General features: G+C 42.1%; 1 protein-coding gene across 2 annotated transcripts in view; it reads right to left on the minus strand.

Moving 5' to 3' along the window:
* GULP1 (GULP PTB domain containing engulfment adaptor 1) overlaps window positions 1-21,412 on the minus strand; it is a 201,883-nt gene that overhangs the window by 64,439 nt on the left and 116,032 nt on the right. For both annotated transcript variants that reach the window (XM_044427094.1, XM_044427093.1), the window contains exon 4: window positions 9,957-10,018. In XM_044427094.1, coding sequence (XP_044283029.1) covers window positions 9,957-10,018 — 62 coding nt within the window. The remainder of the gene's footprint in view (window positions 1-9,956; window positions 10,019-21,412) is intronic.

The raw sequence follows: 21,412 nt of genomic DNA on the forward strand, positions 1-21,412 counted from the left end.
CTTGACCTATCTCCTAGGAAAATTAATTGTTATTAGCCTGACTACAGTTGTAGCAGGGCTGGGCTCAAAGGGGTCTCAAAGCAGCACTATAGCTTTCAAGACATGGCAATTCCATAAATTTATGCAGCACTGATATATCATTTTCTTGCAGTCTATAGAATATTTTAGAGTCCAAACTATTTGCTGAAAGATTTAACTGAAACTCACAATTTTATTCATTTTTTTCTTTCCTGCCCTTCACTGCATTCAGCTGATTTTACTCAATGTATCAAATACATTTTCTCAAAGCTTTGCTAAATGTTCTAGTTGACTGCAGATATATTTGACATACTGTACAATAGCACTGATGCATTTTGGCTCTAACACTTCTTTGAAAGTACACCCTTTTAGATGCAAGTAGACTTATTTCCAAGTAAACACATATAGAATAGAACTGCTAATATGTACATTACATTTCATTGCATGTACTAAATGCTGGGAACAATAGATGGCAAAAGAAGAAGGGGACGGCAGAGGATGAGGTGGCTAGATGGAGTCACTGAAGCAGTTGGTGTGAGCTTGAGTGGACTCCGGGGGATGGTGGAGGACAGGGAGGCCTGGAGGAATGTTGTCCATGGGTTCGCGATGGGTCGGACACGACTTCGCGACTAACAACAACATTAGTTACTAAAGTGTACAAAATCGGTATACTTTTGTGGAACAGACCAGTCATCTGTACCAATCTGGTTGAAAACAAGGGGAATATAATTTCTTCTATAAAATATAGCTCTAACAACTTGGCTAGTATATTCTGAGTTTTGAATGTGCAGAAAAATAACCATGTGCATGTTAACTCATACAGATATATTTACTAGATGGAAGGACATAAGCATGGTACTATATATGGATATTTAAGAGTTTACTTTTACCAGCCCTTAGGATCCATGACACTGGCATATTCATGATAGACAGTAATGTTGACATAAATGTATCTATTTTAATGTAACATATTTAAAGACAAGCTCCATTCCATATGTATTATTGGTATTTTGTTTACCAGAAACAAGTATAAGTGAGCATTTCTTAGCCGTTCTTTGACAAGAATTTACCAAAATGGCAAATTTCTTCATATTCAGGATAAAAAGAATTTGAGATTTTAAAAAAACTGCTGCAGAAAGCAGACCTGCTTAAGCATTCCTAAATATAAATACAAAACTCCTTAAATAAAATAGGCCGTGGAACTGTCAGTCACTGCAGCTAAAAGCACCAACAGTTAAAAATGGTTTAATTCAATCTGCCCAAACCTCTTGCCTTCCAGATGTTGTGAAGTACATTTCTCAGCCTTCCTGACTGTTGGCTATGCAGGCTGAGGCTTATGAAAGTGGAGGGCCAAGGACTGGGGGAAGCTGGTGGTAATTAATTAACTATTAAAGGTTGCATTTATATTAAGCCTCTTGTGGAAGGCATTTACTGGTAATGGAGATGTTCTGAACAACCCAGAATCCTATGCATAGTCATCCAGATGACTGACCCAACCATCGTGAACTTATCCTACTCAGCACAACTAGAAAACAAGGCAGCTGGAAGGCGCACAAAAGCCATTCAAACAGTGAAGTTTGATAAAGTTTCAAGAATACAGGTTTCGGCACATTTTCAAAGGACTTTTCAAAACTGTAAAGCAGCTGCTCTGTACACTTCATAAGCCTTCCCTGTGTTACTGGTTCATAGATGGTACTGTCCCTTTCAGAGACAGTGAAAGAAAATGAGAGGAGACTGCCTCACCATAAGCATATTCGCAGGGTTCACATGCAACAACAACCCATCATGAGCCAGTGTGGTGTGGAGGTTAAGCGCATGGGACTGAGACTCAGACGATCTGGGTTCGAGTCCCCACTCAGCCATGGAGCCAACTGGGTCACTTTGGGCCAGCCACAGACTCTCAGCCCAACCTACCTCACAGGGTTGTTGTTGTGGGGATAAGATGGGGGAGGAGAATGATGTAAGCTGCCTTGAGCCCTTTGAAGGAAAAAGGCGGGATACAAATAGAAAAATAAATAAATAAATAAATAAAATTATGGTAAATCACAGACAATCAGGCTCATCAGGCTTGCTTTGATCCCCTCTCTGTCTCCTTCCCAGGGGACACTGTGGGGAGGAATGAAGTTCGCCTCTTTGACAATGGTGGTCACGAGCCAATTTTGGCTTGACATAACTGTCAGATAGGTACTGCTGTGCAACCAGGGTCATGCGCTGAAGCAAAGCAAAGACCTTTTAGACTTCATCTTACACTGCTGTTGTAATAAGTCAGAAAAAAATACACTTACAATAACTAAATGAAATCCCAAGCTTGACAATGATCTGGTGTGCACAACATGACAGCCCATAGTGGGTTGTAAATCTCATTTGTTTCAGGATCCCTGGCAGTGAGGTTCAGACCTGGCACATTCCTCTCCAACAGTTTGTTACCCCCACAGCAGCCCCCCGAGAACCCGTGACGTGCTGCCGGATTGTTCAGGCTGGCCTGTTTTCAGAGGTGCTTGATGTTAACCCAGCACGAATGGCTTGTTGGGGAAGGATACCGAACCATCTAGCAAGGGACAACAAACTGGTTGCTCCTCATTATTTCACTAATGATATCCCCTCGGTATTACATCTCGAACTGATACTAGTCATGTTATTCCTCCACTTAGTTACTTCCCTGGGCAGCAACAGTTTTTTTTCCTCCTCTAAGGGATCTGTGCATATTTAACATGTTTTCTATATACAGGGAGGTTTGCACAAATTTGCATGTTGTTCCACCTTGGAGAAGATTTGCACATATTTCATGTTAATTCTTCCTGTTCAGGGAGATTTGCAAAATTAAAATTAAAATTAAAATTAAAGCTGTTGTTTGTTACTTTTAACTGTCATGGTTAGGGTGATCTGTACAAACTTGATCTGTACAAACTTGCAGTAACTGCTGCATTTCCGTATACATTAAACAGAAGTAACAATTTACTTTTCCACTCCATGGGCACGCAGGGTTTCAGCATATCCCCCTGCTATTAAACATATACATGAAACTGATGGAAGAGACTGTCCAGCTTTTGGGGATTTAAAGCCACCAGTATGCTCATGACACCCATCTTTATCTCCCTTTGCAGGGGAACACACTGAAGCTTAACTAGCCATGCCAGCGGTGTTGCTTGCTCCCTCAAAAGGCAAATCGGAGAACATGGATTCAGCCTGAGCAGGATGTCTGATCAGGCCGTGGTCACACATGCCCTAGGGACATCCCACTGGGACTGCTGCCATGTTCTGTGCACCAGGCTGGCTTGGAGCTTCCGCTAGTCCAGACTGTTAACCAAGACTGGCCACAGGAGCATATAACTCTCTTGCCACAGCAGCGTCGCTGGCTGCCAGTATGTTTCCTGGCAGAGTCCAAAGTGCTGGTTATGTCCTATAAAGCTCTTTACGGTTTGGGACCAGGCTTAAGGTGTTTTGGAGAGGCCCTTCTTTTGAGAGCACTGTCACGAGGGCTGCATTTGATGGTGAGGTAAGATGGGGGGGGGCTGCTGCCAGGCTGGGGAACTCCTCCCAAGGGAGGCTAGATCCATCCCCTCTCAGTTGTTCTTCTGCCAGCAAGCAAGGTCTACTTTATTCAAGAAAGCCTTTAACCTGTAACCTGCTGGAGGCTCTTTTTATGCTGCAATTGTTTGTTTTAATGTACGCCCATGTGTTTTATTACTTTATTCTAAACTGTTTTTGTAAGCCACCTCGAATGCCATTTTTGGTAGAAGGGACAGTAGAAAGCTAATCAATAAATAGTGATCACAATTTAGTAAATTTATGCAAATTTCCCTGAAAGTTAAAAAATAGAGTTATAATAAGAGCCAATCTCTCCAAAGATGGGCAGGGGAACAAAGCAAGATAGGAACACATGTCTCTGAAGGTGATTCATTTTCTAGAGACTAAAACTCCATCCTGATAATTAATGGATTTGCGCTCATTAGAACTGCTGAGGTTGTGCCACAAAGGCACATGGGGTATGTGCTAGGGGGACAGGGGAACAACAAAGCACCAGAAATCACAGAACAGCAGATCGTTTCTGGGGAGTGATGCAGATTAGCCAGGGAGCAGTCAATTCACCGCAGCTTATTTTCAGGGTGGCTTCTGTGTCAAACCAGCCCATTCACTCATAACTCAAGAAAACCAAAACAACCATTTTTGTTCAGCACTTCCCCTTAACTGAAGTACTTAGTGCTTTTGCTCCACAATCCACAGCATGGCTTTCAGAAAGTAAGGTCTGAGCAGCATCTAAACGAACACATACATTGTGTGAAAAGCCCATCACAAATTCCAGTCCTGATATCCTGTCTGGTATACACAGTTCTTACTACTGACAAATAGAAAGGTTTGAAAGGTAAACATTTATTTCAAGAACATTTCAAAATGTGTGGCACTTCTGAAGAACTCTTGAGCGATATGTGCACTCTTTTTAGGCTCTTTTTTTCAGTAGAAAATCTAATTCACTACCTGTTCAACATCACACATTTCAGAAATAAAAATTAAAGAAACAACTCACCACTTTGATCTTCTCACATAAGAAACCACCAGGCCAGCCACTTCTGAGCAGTTTGTGTTTCAAACCATGCCTTCTGCAGCTCTGAACACACGTGTGACTTCCAGAATGGTTCGCTATATCATACAGCTATAGATCATACTAGACAGTTAGGAGATCTGGGATATTCGATTGCTAATAAGCAGCCACAGACAGCTGCTGTGAAGGCCAGGGAAGCCTTGCTTAGAGGAGGCTGATTTAGGAGCTGTTAGGTCTCCTGGGTGCGGGGAGGTCATTATCTGTAGCTGTCTTTTGCTTCTATGGGGCTAACAGCAGCTTTGGCCAGAGTATATGTGCTACATCTGAGAAAGAGGACAAGGGAAGGGGTGCACCACCACCCTCTTCCCGAGTATACCTTCTCTCTTCTTCAGAACAGCTTCCCAGAGACTCCTTAGAAAAACAAATGCAGTGCAAGGCTCATCACGGTTCCTCCGCATCGCTTGACCCCAGTGCAAATGTGTAACATGGTTCCTTGCCACATACATACCACAACCCTATAGAAACAATCTCATGAGTCACGAAGGAGCCTGTTTCAATCCTGAAATCATGCTGCCTGCATTTCCAGAATTACAGCATGGCCCACACAGGGGCTTTGCTCCCATGCTCCCCAAACACGCAAACCTTTGTGTCTGTCTGTGCTATTGTTCTTTAACATGACATCTAGCCTGAAGAGGAGTACTGCAAAACTGGCTAACTATATCGCAACTTTCTGGCAGGCGCTAACAGAAATATTACTCTGTTGAAATTTTATTTTATTTTAAAGACTGCAAATGCTTTATTGACATAATCACTTAAAGCTTTATTTTCTTGAACATTTTCATTATAAAATAATGGATTATCCTTTTTCCCCTTCCAGGCCAAAAGCTTGGACCGTTGTGGTGGGGGGATGTGAATCAGATGATACAGAACTACTGCAACCTTTTTTAAACCTTCTCCTGAATTTGATGACCCTAATGATGATATTACCTCACTTTGAAACTGCAATTGTATGATTAATCCGATACTTTTTCTTCATTATGAAGTGTCACAGAAATCACATTCATTTTGCTTTTGTTCATCTAGTTAATATATTCCACAGAGAGATTACAGAAAGGCTTTCTCTATTTTGGGAAAAAGAAAAAGGACCCTGATGATTAATTGGCATCCCTTTGCTTCTTTTAGTTCCCTTTGTTTAACCACCTCACATTGCTGACTGCCTAGCTTGTAGTTATAGCCACGGGGGTATGGGGAGGGTGGGGGGAGGTATGCATGCAGGACAGCGAGAGAATTAGACATTTGCTACATACATTTTGGGTGAAAATCCTACCAACATCTCTCTCTGGCTCTCACTGCCCCTAAGATCAGTTATGGCGCTTTGACCCACCAACTATTCTACCTTCCTGCCAAAGGACAAGGGATTTGAGTGTGTCCTTGTGAGAACACGTCACAGAGGTCTGTACTTTGAGAAAACTTGAGCTCATCAAGGCTCTCTGAATTTTACTGTGAAGCTCATTCCAATTCATGTCTGCATCAGACTGTGAGCTTCGTTTCCTTCTTCATGCATGAGCATGTTTCATATCCTCATTTTGGAATGAGCTCCCCAAAGGGTTGTTGTGTCTGTGTCTTTTTAACTTTTGTTAAATTTTCAATTTTGTTAACTGCCCAAAGCGCCTTGGTGACTGGATGATATATAAATGAATTAAATTAATAAATAATATTTCTTCATCTACACATTTTCTTCTATTGATTGAAGCATGTTAATGTGCCTTTTTCAAAGGCACATGTTATTCAGTGTAAGTTTCCCAAATTTACTCAGTTTCTTGTTCAGCAAGCCATGTCACAAGCTCAGAAATGTAGAGATTTCAACCACAGATTTCATTCCAATCCATGTTCTAGTCAAGGAAGTGCGAACTGGTAAATTCTGAACAAAAAGAAATGCATCCTGCATCTTTTAGACAGGGAAGTAAAAATCTCTCTCTCTCAAACTGCAAATCTAGGTAACAGCATAAACACACACACACCGTTCTAGAGAAGGGCCAGTGCCTACAAATCGCTGTTCAGAATGTTGCTTGTTCAGATTTAACACCGCTATGGATGAGCTCCAGCAAATCTCACAAAGTCCAGTTGACTGACTGATAGACAGACCAGGGAATTGAAGGAGCCTGATTAGCTTAACCAACGCCATTTGCCTTTTGCAAAACTGCTTGCCTCAGAGAGGAAAAGAAAAGGCAAAAGAATGTTGATAAAGGGAGGCAAGGAAACAGTGAGTGAAGAAGACCCTCTACGCGAGGTCCGCACGCAGTGATCTCGCTGCCCCTGTGAGGGAACTGGATGTAGATGAGCACCGGCAAGAGGCCAGGCATGCAGGGGACATGCAGACCCCGCGAGGGGATTGGGTGAAGGGCCAGGCAGACCTCGCGAGGGGATTGGGTGAAGGGCCAGGCAGACCCCGCGAGGGGAAGGGTGAAGGGCCAGGCAGACCCCGCGAGGGGATTGGGTGAAGGAACAATGGGGCGAGATTGAGTGAAAGAAGGTGAAAGTATTAGAAGGGTCAGTTGGAGGAATGTGTGTGTGTCGTTTCCTGCCTGTGTGTACGGAGCGGACACCTGGTTGCTTTGCTCAGCTGAATAAAGAAACTGAAGGAATCTCTGCCTGACTGAACCTCACTGTCACCTGGTTTGGTGGGTCTGTGGTCACCTGGCTAGCAGGGACACCTACAGAACAGCTTCCAGAAATACCCTTAATTATATACAAATGATTTGGTCTCAGTTGTTTTTCTCTTCCTAATACGATTGCAGCCTGCTCCCCCCGCCCACTCCCTGGATCTTTGTGCCCCACTAATGTGTACTTGTTCTCCCGCACCCCATACCCATTCTAATCCTCAGCCCTTGTAAACACAAGTCAGCAACTTCAGGTCTGCCGGTTAATAATGTAAGTAGTAGTTACAAAGCAGGTAAAATGCACATCTTCCCATTGCTTCCCATTGAAATCAATGGGACATTCATAATGATGGCATTCTAGAGACTGTTGTCAATCTAATTCATACTACTGTTTATCCTCATGTAGAATTTCCCAAGAAAATTCAGCCAACAAGCATTTTGAGTACAGCTGGAAGTTGCCTGGTTTAATTCATTTATCCCGAGCATTAGTTGCAACCAATCTTCAGCCTGAGACAAGCCCGCTATTTCCAAAGGGCTGCATAACTGCTTCTGTTGTTGACTGACAATTCCATTTTTTCCCCTAATGGCAGCAAGGGATATTGTACAAGCAATCCACACAAGCACTCCTTGGTTTCCCAAGTGGTAATTAGCTAAAATGCAATGCAAATACAGAGCAAAAATCACTGGTATTTCCAGAATGTCCTTGAGAGAGTGAGTGAATGTATGTGTCTATTTTTTAAATTCAGCTTCATACTCTTAGAACTAGTGATTTTCCAGTTAAGAAATGGCCTGAAATTGGGAAAAAGTTATCAGAAGTGTGAAACTGAACTGATTTTATATGCAGTCTAGACCTCACTGCCAAGATCCCTCTTCCTGCTATTGATTTGTTATTTATTTATCATATTAATATGATGCCTTTTTCCCTTCCAAGGAACTTGAAGCAGCATACATAATGCTATGTAATTACATAATTCCTGCTATGACCTCTGACATCTCACTTCCTTTACCGAGAGGTGGGGAGGAAGCCATTTTCGTAACAGGCCTCAAGTTACAAACTCCAGATGCTGCGTGAAAAATGAGCAGAGTGTCTAGGGGCTTCAGGAATCCCACGGTAGCAATGATCCACATGCTGGTGGCAGCATCTAGGACCAAACACGTTGTTCTGTGCACTCCCTTGCCGTGTTGACTGTGGGAAAAGGAATGAGCAGCAGGGACGGTTCTTGAAGTCCCTGAAGTCTGAGTCTTCCTGGGCCTGGTCTCTGGACTGGAGCTTTGCCTGATCTGAAATTAGCCCGTCCTCCTAATTCAAATGCTGACTCTCACTTATGTCAAGAAGTAGATGTTGTGAAGATAGTGGATGGCGGCCCACTGTAAGTTACTGAACTCATGGTGAGGCTGCAGCATGTGCCACCATTCTGACCGTGCAGCACCACTCAAAGGTTGTCATGTCATATGAGCCTGGCCGGGATGGGTTGAACAACACCCACATAATCCATTAGGGCTGTTTAAGCCTCACACAGCCCATGCTCACCAGGTCGGCACTACATGTAAGCCAAAGCAGGACTGGATATGCAAAAGGGCATCTACAGGCATTGTGACTTGTTGTGGGTTAAATAACTCATGTTGTTGTATCCTATACAACCCAGTCAATGCCTAGTGAAATTTCAGAAAATAGGAGGCATCTTCAGTAGACAGGGCCTGGGGCTTTCACACCCTCTGCAGCTTATTACTTTTTTTTCTTTTTGGTGGCTAATCTAATATTATTATCTATTTTTTCAAACTCACTTTCCTAATCTCCATAAACACCCCTCTCTTCATTGCCTTGGGGAAGCAAACCTGGATCTGAGAAGCAGATTATGCAACCAACTGAAAGCAGATTAAACTATGCAATGTGCATATTTGCATATTTTCCAATCATACATTTTGGGTTTAAAAACTTTTTACCAAGAGCATAAATTATCAACCACGCTCCAAAAAACCCTGTGTGTTTCTAAACACTCCGTTAGATACCCACCTGTTATATCACATTGAGCATAATTTACATTTAATACGCGAACAATTTGGATCGGGACTGGCGATTAGTAATAGGACAGTGTACCGGGACCCCTCTTCCTGATACTTCCAAACTTACCTCTAATTGCTGGCCCCATTCAAAAAGCCCCACTATCCTGTCCCGCCACCCTGGCTCCCATTCCCAGTTGTGTAACTGGTGGCTGCTACCGGATAAAAGCAATCCCCTTGTAACTGCCCTTCCTCTCCCCTCTCCCTTCCCCTCAGCAGCAGGGGAGGTGAGAAGGAGGTCTGTCCCTCACACCACCTCTTTCCAGCCTATACCTGTAATACTGTTGTGGCTCACGAGGGAGCATGTAGGTCTTGCAGGACATCTCCTAGCATGCCGCTACAGGCATCCAAGGGGTGGAGGGAGAGAAAGTGAGACCGGTGTTCTAGCTTTGCGGCTACAGCCAACACAGCAACAACACCCCAGGATGGAGGTGGAAGTCGGGGGAGCTCCTCCAGCTCAGAGCTGACAGGGATGGCAGAAAGGTCTGCTTGGTATGGAAGGACAGCCCTGTGTTGGGCCAGGCTTTGTGTTCCCTTGCAGCCCACATTCCTCATCATTTTTAAGCCCATTGAGAAGGCAGCTACTGTTATAAAAGAAAATGGAAAGCGAGATAAGGATTCAGGCCATCACCAGACATCAGGTAAGTGGAAACAAGGTAAGTAAGCAGAGTCCTCACCTTTACGTTGTAGGGAATGTAGTGTTTTGATAAAGCCTCAGGAGTGTGCATCCACGTTTTGTCTGCAAAAGAAAACACACATGCACACATAACTTAGGCTAATTTGATCTCATGCTATTGATGTTCCTGTTTGATAGGCAGCCATTTTTTTCTATTCTAATCTTTGTGCCATAGTTTTGATTTTCTTCCTAATGGTTAAAACAAGGTTAGAGCATTATCACATATACAGTACATAGCGGCTATATGAATTCCTCTTGCGGGCACAAAGATGGAAAGATAGATAGATGTCCAAGGCACTGATAGGATCATGAATTTACATGGGGCTTTCAGATTCCTCAACTGCTTCACATACATTGCCTGTGCAACCTCACAGCTCTATGAGAACATAGGCCAATATTATTATTCTCATGTCCTAAAGAAGAAGTAAGGCTAAGATATTACTGCTTTATCTACTGTGATTCTTTGAGCCAAAGTTTTAGATGCAAGTCTGGCTGTATGTGCCAAATTTGGGTACAACAGCTGCTATTGTACCGCCCAGGAAGGTGTGCACTGCTGCTCTGCTTGGAGGAAGAAAAGGAAGGATAGAAATAGCTATTTTGGATGCTGGTCTGGTCTGCTATTTCTTCCTCATGAAAAGTCAGACAAGAGTTGCAGAAATAATGAACTTATTTATACACTGTAGGACTGTATGGATACAGCTCTTTTTTAACACACAACTCAACCCATTCTTATGATCATGTGTCCAACACAAGCGATCCCCAACAGAATAGAACAAAATGCTTCTGAATTCACGTGATTTCACCCTTTCCCAACTTGGCTCCGAGTCCCAAAGGCATAACCCAAACGCTTGGCCTTACTGTGCTTCTGAAAGATATTTTGACTTCGGCAAGCCTGCACCAAGAGAATATTCTTCATGCTCTGGTGGTTTGAACAACAGCTCTAAATGGAGCCAGTAACAGCACTCCCAGAGTGAATTTCAGAGACTTTAATGGGGCACAGGGGAGGAGGCAATCTGTTACATGCGTTCAGCCATCCCTGTTGCACTGCGAACAGGGTTCAATCAGCCGTTGTTTATGTTGCTCGTACATGCCGTGCAACAACAGTGGAGAAGAGCTGTTAAGAAAACTGCGACAGCCCTGTTCTGATCCCAAGAAAGAGTCTGCTGTGAAGCTATTATCAGCATCAGGTGTCCACATATGGAACCTGGGAGGCTGGCTGGGGATGAGCAGTGGCCTACAGCCTCAGCCACCGCTGAAAAGATGGGGATGTCTTGCAGTGCTCCCTGCAAACGGCACATGGTACCAGTGATGAAACCCTCCCTCTGCTTCACCCGTGCCCATATTTTCCCACAGTTTATTAACATGAGTATTTCAGATATAGATGGATGGGTGCAGTCTTCAAGTTTAACAGTGACAGGAGGCCCAAAGTGTATTTCCAATGAGACAAGTCAGAGGGTCCCACTCTCTTCACTGGCCTGACTGTGCTGTTCTCTTTAACACTCCACCTGCTTCAGTTCACACAGCTGCGCCTTCCTAGGCTCCGAAGAGGAAGGGGCTAGATCTGCATCCAGAAGGGAGGGCAAATTCCTAAGCCTTCCCTCAAGCAGTGCGACTGCCTTTTTCCCCTGTGGGCAGAACAGAAACTGGGACTGGGCTGCCTCAGCTCCTTCTGCCCTATTACCGACCCACTGTTGCTGGCTTCCCCTTCACCATGTCATACGGTGCCAGGGTGGGCCAGCTGTACCCGAGCAATGTTAGTGTCTTCCTTCCCCTCCATTTTGAATCCTGCAGATCATATGGCCACTTGATGTATTTATCAGGTGTTTTATATTGTAAGCCGTCCTGAGACGAACCGTAATGGACGGGATTAAAAATATCCTAATAAATAAATAATGCCACAGGAGTATCTGTGAAGTGGGAGAGGGGCCGGGTGCTTAGTTCCATGCCACATTCCTGACTAGTTCAAGCAAACTTGTTTGATGGGAATTAACACTGAATATCTCATGTATAGTCAGGCTTGGTCAGATAATTTTAATTCATGCCAAATCTTTATCGCTTCAGTAATAAGATTTCTTCCTCCTCGATGTGAGGATTTTTCTTTTTTTCTTTTTTTGGTTCCACAAGGCATATTCAAGGATGCTGAGTTGATAGCGTCCTAGCAGATAAAGTAGTACATAAATGTTAATAATAAATTCAAATTTACTTTTTAAAAGCTTTTGCACTCATGCTTTTGGAACTATAATGTAATAGTACTTTGGAGTGGAGACATTTCAAAGCACTATTACATTCTAATTTTAAAATTTCATTTGAACACATTCTGGTATTTTTTATTCATTGCTCTGCCAGTCTTGGTAATGTGTATTGGACTTTACTGGCTTCTCTGCACGTAGTACTACTTCATTCTGAATGTAGAGAAACTTAAGTCACCTAAGACAAAATTGTTTCATATTTAATTGGATGTACTAACCTGTTTCAGACTGGCACTATTTGTTTAAAATAGATTTAAAAAGTCTCCATATTATCCACCTGTTCTTCACATATGTTTGTCACAGACTTTCTTCTTATTTACACCTGCATTTGGAAAGTCTACACTATTTTGTATTGAAACTATCTTGATGCCTTATTGTGCTTTGACAACAGGAGTGAATTGTTTTATGAAATACATTCCCATTCTGTCCTCAATTAAACTTCTTAATGTAAGATTTTATGCTCAAAATTTTAAGAACCTGCTAAATAACGGAAGAAAGCAAAAGAAATATGCATTATAAAAACAGAAGAAATAACATATACCATACGATCCTGTCTTTCACAAGGTAAAAGAAAGCATTCTGGCTTTGTATTTGGTTTTGGGGTGGTAATCTAACCTTTATACATGTTGGCTCACAGGGACTTAGTCTTATAGCTAAGTCTTATAACTAAGGTGATTCCCATTTACCTATTTGAGAATCTTATAACAACTTCAGACCTGCTTCAAAAATGTTATCTTTTCCCTCCAAATAGACAGTCTTCAGTGTAAATCGAAAAGATCAATGACATTATGTTAGAGTGACTCCTTTCAATTACTTTCCGGTTGCTATGAGTAGTACTGAGTTGGTAGAAATTATGTGAGTGACTTGTTTATTTACTCATGCCACACAGGCCAAGCTGTTGGTGGACATCCCGGTAGATTAGGGTGGCAGGTAGATAAAGGAAAGCGTGCTGAAGTTAACCCTGGGGGAGCATCTTAAGATAATGGGAGGTCTCCTCAGATCTGCCCATTTTGAGACTATTAAGCTAGAAGGTGCAGAGGGCAGTCCTAGCCCTATCCCCTTTCATGTGGGGTTTGGCTGATTAGCCTGAACAAAGCCATGAGGCCTGGGGGGTAAAAGTGAGCAGGCCCCTTTGGAACTTAAAGATGTGAGTTATGGATAAGTGAGAGGCTAAGCATTGCTCCAGATTCAAGGGCGTTGCTCATAAAGTCTTGGACAGTAGGAAGGAAGTTTTTCAACCACAGTCTAATAAAGAACACACAATGGAGGGTGGACTTATTTATGTCAAGCTATTTCCCCCTGAACTGAAATAAGTTTCAAAACTTGGGTCACCTAATACAGCAGGACGATTTTAAAGTAAGGCCATCTCCGCATTTCAAAATGATAATTACTGGATAGGCTACTGAATTCATTATTGTTACCAAGTCGAGTTAGGCTTTTTATATCTTCAAGAGCAGATATGCCTGTGGAAAGGTATGCCCAGAAGGCCAGAGAGGTTATTGCAAATACCAAAGCCTCCGTGTGTGTGTGTGTGTGTGTGTGTGTGTGTGAGCACATGCACATGTAGTTTCAAGAGAAGAGACCTCATTTCTGATCACTGTCCTCTCTGCTGAAGAATAACCTGCATGCCTGAGTAGGCCAGAAGGCTACATAATACTGGGGGCAGAGCTTAGCAGGCCGTGGAGAAACTGGCTGATGGGAGCAGCTCTGAGAAGCTACACACAACAAATCACCCCAGGAAGAAAAGGAGACAGGGCAAGGCACCCTGTCTTAACACCTGAGCCATTCTTGGGGGCTGAGGAGGAAAGGAGCTGCAGGATTTGACATGCTGAATGGGCTCCCAGGGTGAGTAGGTGGTCTAATGTGGAGGGAGTGCCTTTGCTAATGTTGTTCCTACAAGAAAGAGCACATCAAAGGATTACTAGCTTGCCTAATCTTCCCCTAAATACAGGGGGATTATGAACTTTTGAAATCTGCATTTGAACACCCATTTGAACTTCCATTTTGCATGGACTTGGGCATGACTTACCTGAAAGTCTGACGGCAGCTAATGTTAATGGGTAGCTTGCGGAGCATCCAAGCAAAAGTTAATGAAGCAACCAATAGAGCAATATGGGCCATGAGTCCCCTAACTTCAGTCCCTGTTGGGAAATGAAAGAGGCAGTTCCACTTGGCACATGTTTCAGCCTGGAAGTTTCAGACTCTTCAGATGGGGAAGATGGGCCCTGAGAGAGTGGGCCTCCAGACATCAAGATGGAAGAAGTGGAGGGGCTTATCTCAAGGCCATCCTCTCTGGGTGAGTAGGAGACTCTGGGAGGGCTCTGGGTGGACTCTGAAAATAGCTAGGATCTACAACTGCCAGGAGGGGGTGTGGGACAGGAGTTCTCTTGACCCGGCATAGGGAGAGGAGGACTAGCCAACTACAGAGGTTTGGAGCTTGCCTGCCTCCAAAAGGGTCCTCTCAGAGCAAGGGGGCTCAGGGCTGCTCAAAATGAGGGCTCTTGGAAGTAATTATTTACACTGGGTCCAACAAACTGCAGTGCACATGCTTAGAGTTCCTTGTGCTTATTGGATGCACTTTGGAGAATAAAGAGCTTCGTTCAACAGAATGGTCTGTTGCTTGGAAAGTATGAAGAAGGAAACCTAGCTCCCAATAGTCTCTTATATTCTGTAGATGGGGCATAAAGCATGGTTGCATGGGCATCTGGGACATGATACGCTAACAACTAAGGGGGCTACAAGATTCCCTTGGCCAGGATTGGGGAATGCAATAACACATTGGGGTTGAAGCTGCAGTCACTATAAAGCAAGGACTTTCCCATGTCCTACTAAAGAGCATCTTTGGTCACAGCAAAGCCACTTTTTCCTTGCAACAAGAAGCAACTGATACAGTAGGACCTTTGCCAGTTATTAAAACTGGAACAGCAACTTAAACATGCCTTCTTTAATATTTACAATGGCCATGCGTAGACCAACCCAGGATAACAAAACAAAGCAAACATAACAAACTGGGAAGGACTCACTGGACATATAAGCTTATGAGAGAACGTATATGCAAAGCAACAGGAAGCTCCTGACTGCAAAGGAAGAGGCACTACATTAATGGGGGAGATAGACTACATTAAAAAGTTTAACTGAAGATTATGCAAAGGAACCCTGTAATGGGCGTATTCAATTTAATAGATGAATGGGTTTAACAATAAAATCCAGATGATTCTGTTCCTTCACCCATTTCTTTTAAAATTGATTTTACAGACTCCAGAGTTCACCACTTATTTGTTCTGTTTAAAATAATAAACAGAATGCTGCTTTCCAAAATAGAATCATCTATGACAGAAAATATTACAATAGCCTTTAGCAATGAGGCTGCATTTCTAAGCTTTTCATGAACGTTTAAACTGGCAAGGAGTTCAAATGTTAGTTTAAATAGAAAATAGCAAGACATTTAAAAGCCATGTTAAACTGTACAGACATGATCCAACCAAATCTCTTTTTCAGTGAGAGAGCTTTAAACACACACTTTCATAGGATTAAGGAGCAGTTAGCCTGACTGAATTGTACCCTACTTTTTTTTGAGGAAAACATGGTGGCTTACATAGCCGTCCTCATTTCCCTTCCATCCTTACACCAGCAACCCTGTCTCATCGGTTTGGCTGAGAAGGAATGACTGGCCCAAAGTCAACCCGTAAACTTCATGGTCAAATGGGGAACAGAATTTTCTGGATCCTGGTACAATTCACCAATCACTACACTGTGCCAACTTCATAGGGTCTTCTTTTCCGTAGAAGCAAACAGTGACCGAAACCACTGAAGGGTCAGATTAAAGGGATTAGTTATAATCTCATGTCAACGTTACGTGTCTAGTCGCCAACATTACTTTTCCTGCATAAAGCCCATGATTCAAATATTACCAGTAGTAAGGGGAAGTCAAAATGGTATAACCAAGGCAGATAGGATAGATGAAGACACGTGGATGATCTGAGCAAACAAGCCGCCCACTGCCTGTTACTACAGAGGAAAAATGTTTACCTGTTCTGCTTTTAAAAGTCATCACATACGGTAATTCCAAGAATAAGAGCTCAACTGGGAGGAGCTGACGTGAGGAAAAGATAACACACACTTAATAGAAGTGGAAATCTGTAGTACACTGTGGAACTATGCCCTGGGTCATGTATGAGTATGGCCTTCAACAATCACACATTTATTTAGTGCTTTCTTGGGGGTGGAGGAAAGTGTGGTCCTGGCTTCACTTTACTATACTTTTAATAAAGTTATACGCAGAGACGTTTGATTTTACATGATGTGAAGGAAAGTTCCACTTCCCCCATTCAATATATCCAATTAAAATAATTGGAAAAGAGCTATGTTTAGTGGTACTCCCAGCAATGAAGCTTAAAGACAGATATGCGATGATGCTAAAAGTCTTATCTTTCTTTGCAGAATATCTGTTTCCTTTATAAAACACAAGCAGCTTATTAAAATGTCAAAATGTTGCTAATTCAAGTATTTCTTGCTTATCCTGCATATTTAATACTGCTGCCAGATTTGCAAAGAAATCTGAATAAGTATAACCACTCTCCAAGACACAGATGCTTGACTTGGCAAAATGAAGCCATGGGCCCATTCACATAAATAGGTAGTTTAAAGGATGGAATAGATCCTTGCTTCCATTACTGTTCTTCATAACTTGAGGAATCTCTTTAATCTGGGAGAATATGAAGCCATCACTACTACTACTTTTACTGAGTTCTTGAACTGGTAATGGGTGAGAATTAACCTAGCCTAATGGCTATGCAAGCTGCAATGTGGGAGGTGGCTGGTTCATATTCTCATCAGAGTTGGAAACTCACCTGGGGGCTTTAAGTGAGTCATTCCCAGACTCCTATTTCCACTAGGAAGGTAATATTGACCTACCTTGTAGGGAGATTTGTAGGGCATACTGAAACAAATGAGCATATTTAAGTAAACAAAGTAAGGAAAACTGGAGAGCAACTGTATGGACCTTAGACACAGAGGAACCGAAGATGCACCAAGATGCAGTGCTCAATTTGTCCAAGGCTGGAGACACAGCTCTGACATGGTGTGAGGAGATTCAAGATAGTTCCTCATCCCATGGGTGCTCTGAGGCATGGTGTGGATGCTAGGCCATGCTAATATTTTCTAAGCTGACCTCAGACTTCCATGAGAGAGGAAAAGGTGCTGTGATTGTGTATCTTACTAAAGCCTATTATGATTTCATATAGGAAAGAAATGCCCTTCTTGTCACTTCTGAGGAACAGGTCTTCTAACAGGAATGTTAAACATCAAAGTTAAAAAGTTTATTTTTGCAGCAGTGAGGGGGTATTGTTAAAACATTTATGCTCTATTTTGTTGAGATTCTCCTTTTAAATTAATTAAAATTGGTCACAAAATTGAGGCAATGAATTTGAAACTTGTCCCTATTGCTTTTTAAAAAGTCAAATCCAAATGAATAAATAAATAAATTCCAAATAAAACCAAGTATGTTTTGTTTGACCCCAAAACCCAAACAACTCTGCCCCCTTCCCCGATGGATTTGTCAAATGCCATATTGGAGAACTACAATTATGCTGAGTGGCAAATATCACTATGTCAATTTGTGCAACCATTTTTTATTTTTGCAAATGTTAAGTAGCCATATTAAACAATAACAAAACATGATGCTAGGAAGAAAGACCCCCGGCAAGTTGGTCAAAACAAGAATACCTGTGTATGTACATTAGTTTATCTCTTGACACTTGATGACTCCTAGAGAGTGTTCGAGCTGACAAAGGCTCATATGAAAGCTCTAGGTAATAATCTGGGATGCAGTTATTCACACATTCAAATTACCCAAGTTACCTTCAATAGTATTAAGAACATATAACTGAGAAAAGCTTCCTATGTCTAACAGAGAAAGGAGATGATTGTTTGTATTCAAGAAAATGTAGGCAGACTACTTTGAACAATTCCTCTAAAGTATGATGACCGCTCCATTCCTCTGTAAATATTTTGGATGAAAAGTGCTATAGAAGATAAAACATCTGCTCACCATTTCTGCAAGAGCCTTATTCACATGCATAGCAAGAGCATAAATTTCCTGCAAAAGGTCCAGAACAGCTGAACTGCTCCACAAAAATTCAGGGCATGATGCCATCAGTGAAAGGGTTTAATTTACCAAAGGTTATTCAAAGGACTTTGGAATTAAAATGGTAAGACCTCCACTGAGTCCTCAAATAACTGTCTCTCAGGACCTAGGCCTTCCACCTCACGGGCAATGTCAATCTAGAGCAGTGCTGGTATATATGGAAAGGTCCTTTGCAGTACGAGAGCCAACCAACAATGGGGTCAAGAGAAGTCTGGTGGGCAGCAAAGTAGAAGATTGAGGAGAAGAGAAAAAATTCTGAAGGGAAGAGAGAGCATCATCAGGAGAAGGAAGTTCATCAACTGTCACAGCTCATCAGATTCATGGGCACTTTGCTAGTAAGAACAGTTGATGAACACGCTAGTTATTCATGCACTGCCAAAAGAGAGGAAATGCATCAGTAAAAGGGAAGGCAAAAGAGGACACATATTTGATTAAATCTGCATGTGTTACTTTATATTTAGAGATGTGGATTTAGATATCATTGCTATGTTTAAATAAATATGTAATACAGCTTACCATGTGGGTAGAGGAAACCCCAGGCCAAGTGCTCAGTTTTTTCTCCAGTAGCTAACTGTTAATGCTCAACTATAAGGGTCCTTCGTATGGTTTCTTATAGTTCTTTATCTTTACATAGACTTGCACTGGACAACCCTTCAAATGAGCATGCATTCAAACAGAGGCCTGTCCTCGGTCAAGTAAGATGCATGGCCACCTTACCACTTGCACACATATATATTGTCCTTTGTTTTCATGTCCTTCAGCAGTAAATTCAGTCTGTGATTCACATCGTAAGGAGGTACAAAATGGATGCAGCCCCTTCATGCATCAATTCCAAACAACAGGATTGAATTCAGTGCCACAGCAGTAGAAATCTGTTTGCATGGCCCGAGTTTCACTCTCTCGCCCTGCCCTGGCACCTCAAAATAGCTCTAGAGAGCAGGTGGGGGGATGCAGGGGCGTAGGAACCCATCTTTGTCTTGTTTCCCCTGACAGAACTGCAGAAGGACCGCGTGAGATGCAACCAACAGCATGGCAGGTGCTCTGAGTAGCCTCAAACTCCTGGGCCACCCCTGCCTCCCTACACACTGCATGAAACAAAACCGGACTGCTAGCTGGCCCGAAAGGCCAGATGGTTATTCGTGCTAGTCTGCTGCAATTCACCATCTTCACTAGGATCACAGACACGCAGTGGGGAGGAAGCCCATGAACCTGATAATGTTCAGTTCTTATAACAGCTAATATTTTATGTTTTAAATTATGGTGAACCACCTTGAGAACTTTGGCTATTGGGCAGTATAAAAATGTAATAAATACATAAATAGATATCTTTGATTTTTCATTAAATTGTAACAGGGCTCTTGGTAATAAGCATGCAATGAAAGTATTTGAATTGTGTATATATAGCTCAAGCTTCTTAAGCTTCTTCTAGGTTTACTCATTATAAAGTGACTTTTTAATTTTTAGGAAAGGGTTTCTACCTATATGCAACAGTATAAGCCAATATAAGGATTTTTTACACACTTAGAAATTTGCACAACAGAAACAGCTACATTTTACAAGGATGCCAGAACGGAGTTACACACATCAATCAAATCTGAATACCTGTGAAATGAGTCAATTTTGAATTAAGAAGATGAACTATCAGCGAAAATGATACAAAGCTATTCAAACTCCCCAAAAACCAATTAACTACTAATTAGAACTGCAAAACAGTGCAATGGTAGAGGCAATTTGGATGGAATACAGGTTGACAAGTAAAAAGAGGCAAGGCGTAGCAACTGATACGAAGCCCTTCACCCTGCTCTTCACAAATCCTTCCCAAATGACTTGAGTCTGAGCTTCTAGCAGAAACTATCCATCTTCTCCTTCATGTTTTAACTTGGGGGCAGAATTGAAACAATTTTTCTTTTTAGAAATTAAAGTTCCGGTGCTTCATTTTGTGCCCATCCTGCCCAAGGAAGTAATAGGATACTCCAAACATGTATAGTCTGTATTTTCTAGAGATGGACAATTTTATTACCAAGTACCTTCAAATGCAATTATATTCTATCACTTTCTCTAGAGACAACCTCGTGCTGTTCCTCAGTTCTGAGTATTAAACTTTACTCTCGCCCTTTCCTTTCACAAATACCTGAGATAAAGCATTGCTGTGAACTGACTTGGCTTGTCAGGTAATGCGCGTCTGTTCAAACTCCATCATTTTTAATAGGCAATTATTTCCACAGCCTACATTTAAAGCTCTGCCTTCTTGTTGTGCTCCTTATGGCTCAGGTTTTGCACAGAACTGTAATTTCTTAAACTGTGCCATTGGTACTAGACCAATACATCAAGCACAATATGTTGCTGTGCCTATCTTCCATGTTACAAGAGCCAGTCACCTGGCAGCAATTATTGCCAACATAAATGGGTGTTTCTTCCATTTTCCGATATTAAAGAATGCAGCTCCTCTTTTTGGACAGCTGTCTCAACACAGAACTTTGCTCTTTCTGCAATTATGAGTGTCATTCCTGGATTTGTACAGGAAGACGGCAAACTTGAGTGCAAGATGACATGTGTCTAGCTTTTTAAAATCATTGATAATGCAGGTCTCAATGGAATTTCAACATGCTGTTTAAGCCCCTACCACCACCCCCACAGCCAAAAGAAACTGTGGAGCACGATGGCTGTTATTGTTCCCCGTCAGCTCTGAACAGGGAAGCTTCCTTTTGGGTTGTTATGGCTATTAGGACTGAAGTAACTCACCATCTGTTTTGTTTTCTCATCCTCCTCACAAGCCATTGATACTAATGACCAGAGTCCTTCAGCAGTCAAGTAATTATGATAAATATATTGTTATTATTATGCAAATCAGTGCTTTGCCATTGTTCTTAAAGCCTCTTATTTTTTAAAATTAATTTTACATAGATTTATTTCCAGTTCAGCACCATGATGTGACAAACCTTCGTAACATCTGAAGAGTTTGTTTGAAACTGCGGACTTAAAAGTCATGGGGAAACATCCAAATGAATATATAGAGAGGGTTTTGTGAGGATTTAATTGGGCGAACTGTCAGCATTTTTGACA

Source organism: Varanus komodoensis, unplaced genomic scaffold (genome assembly GCF_004798865.1).
Source record: "Varanus komodoensis strain SLA01 unplaced genomic scaffold, ASM479886v1 scaffold18_1, whole genome shotgun sequence".
NCBI classification, from domain to species: Eukaryota; Metazoa; Chordata; class Lepidosauria; order Squamata; family Varanidae; genus Varanus; species Varanus komodoensis.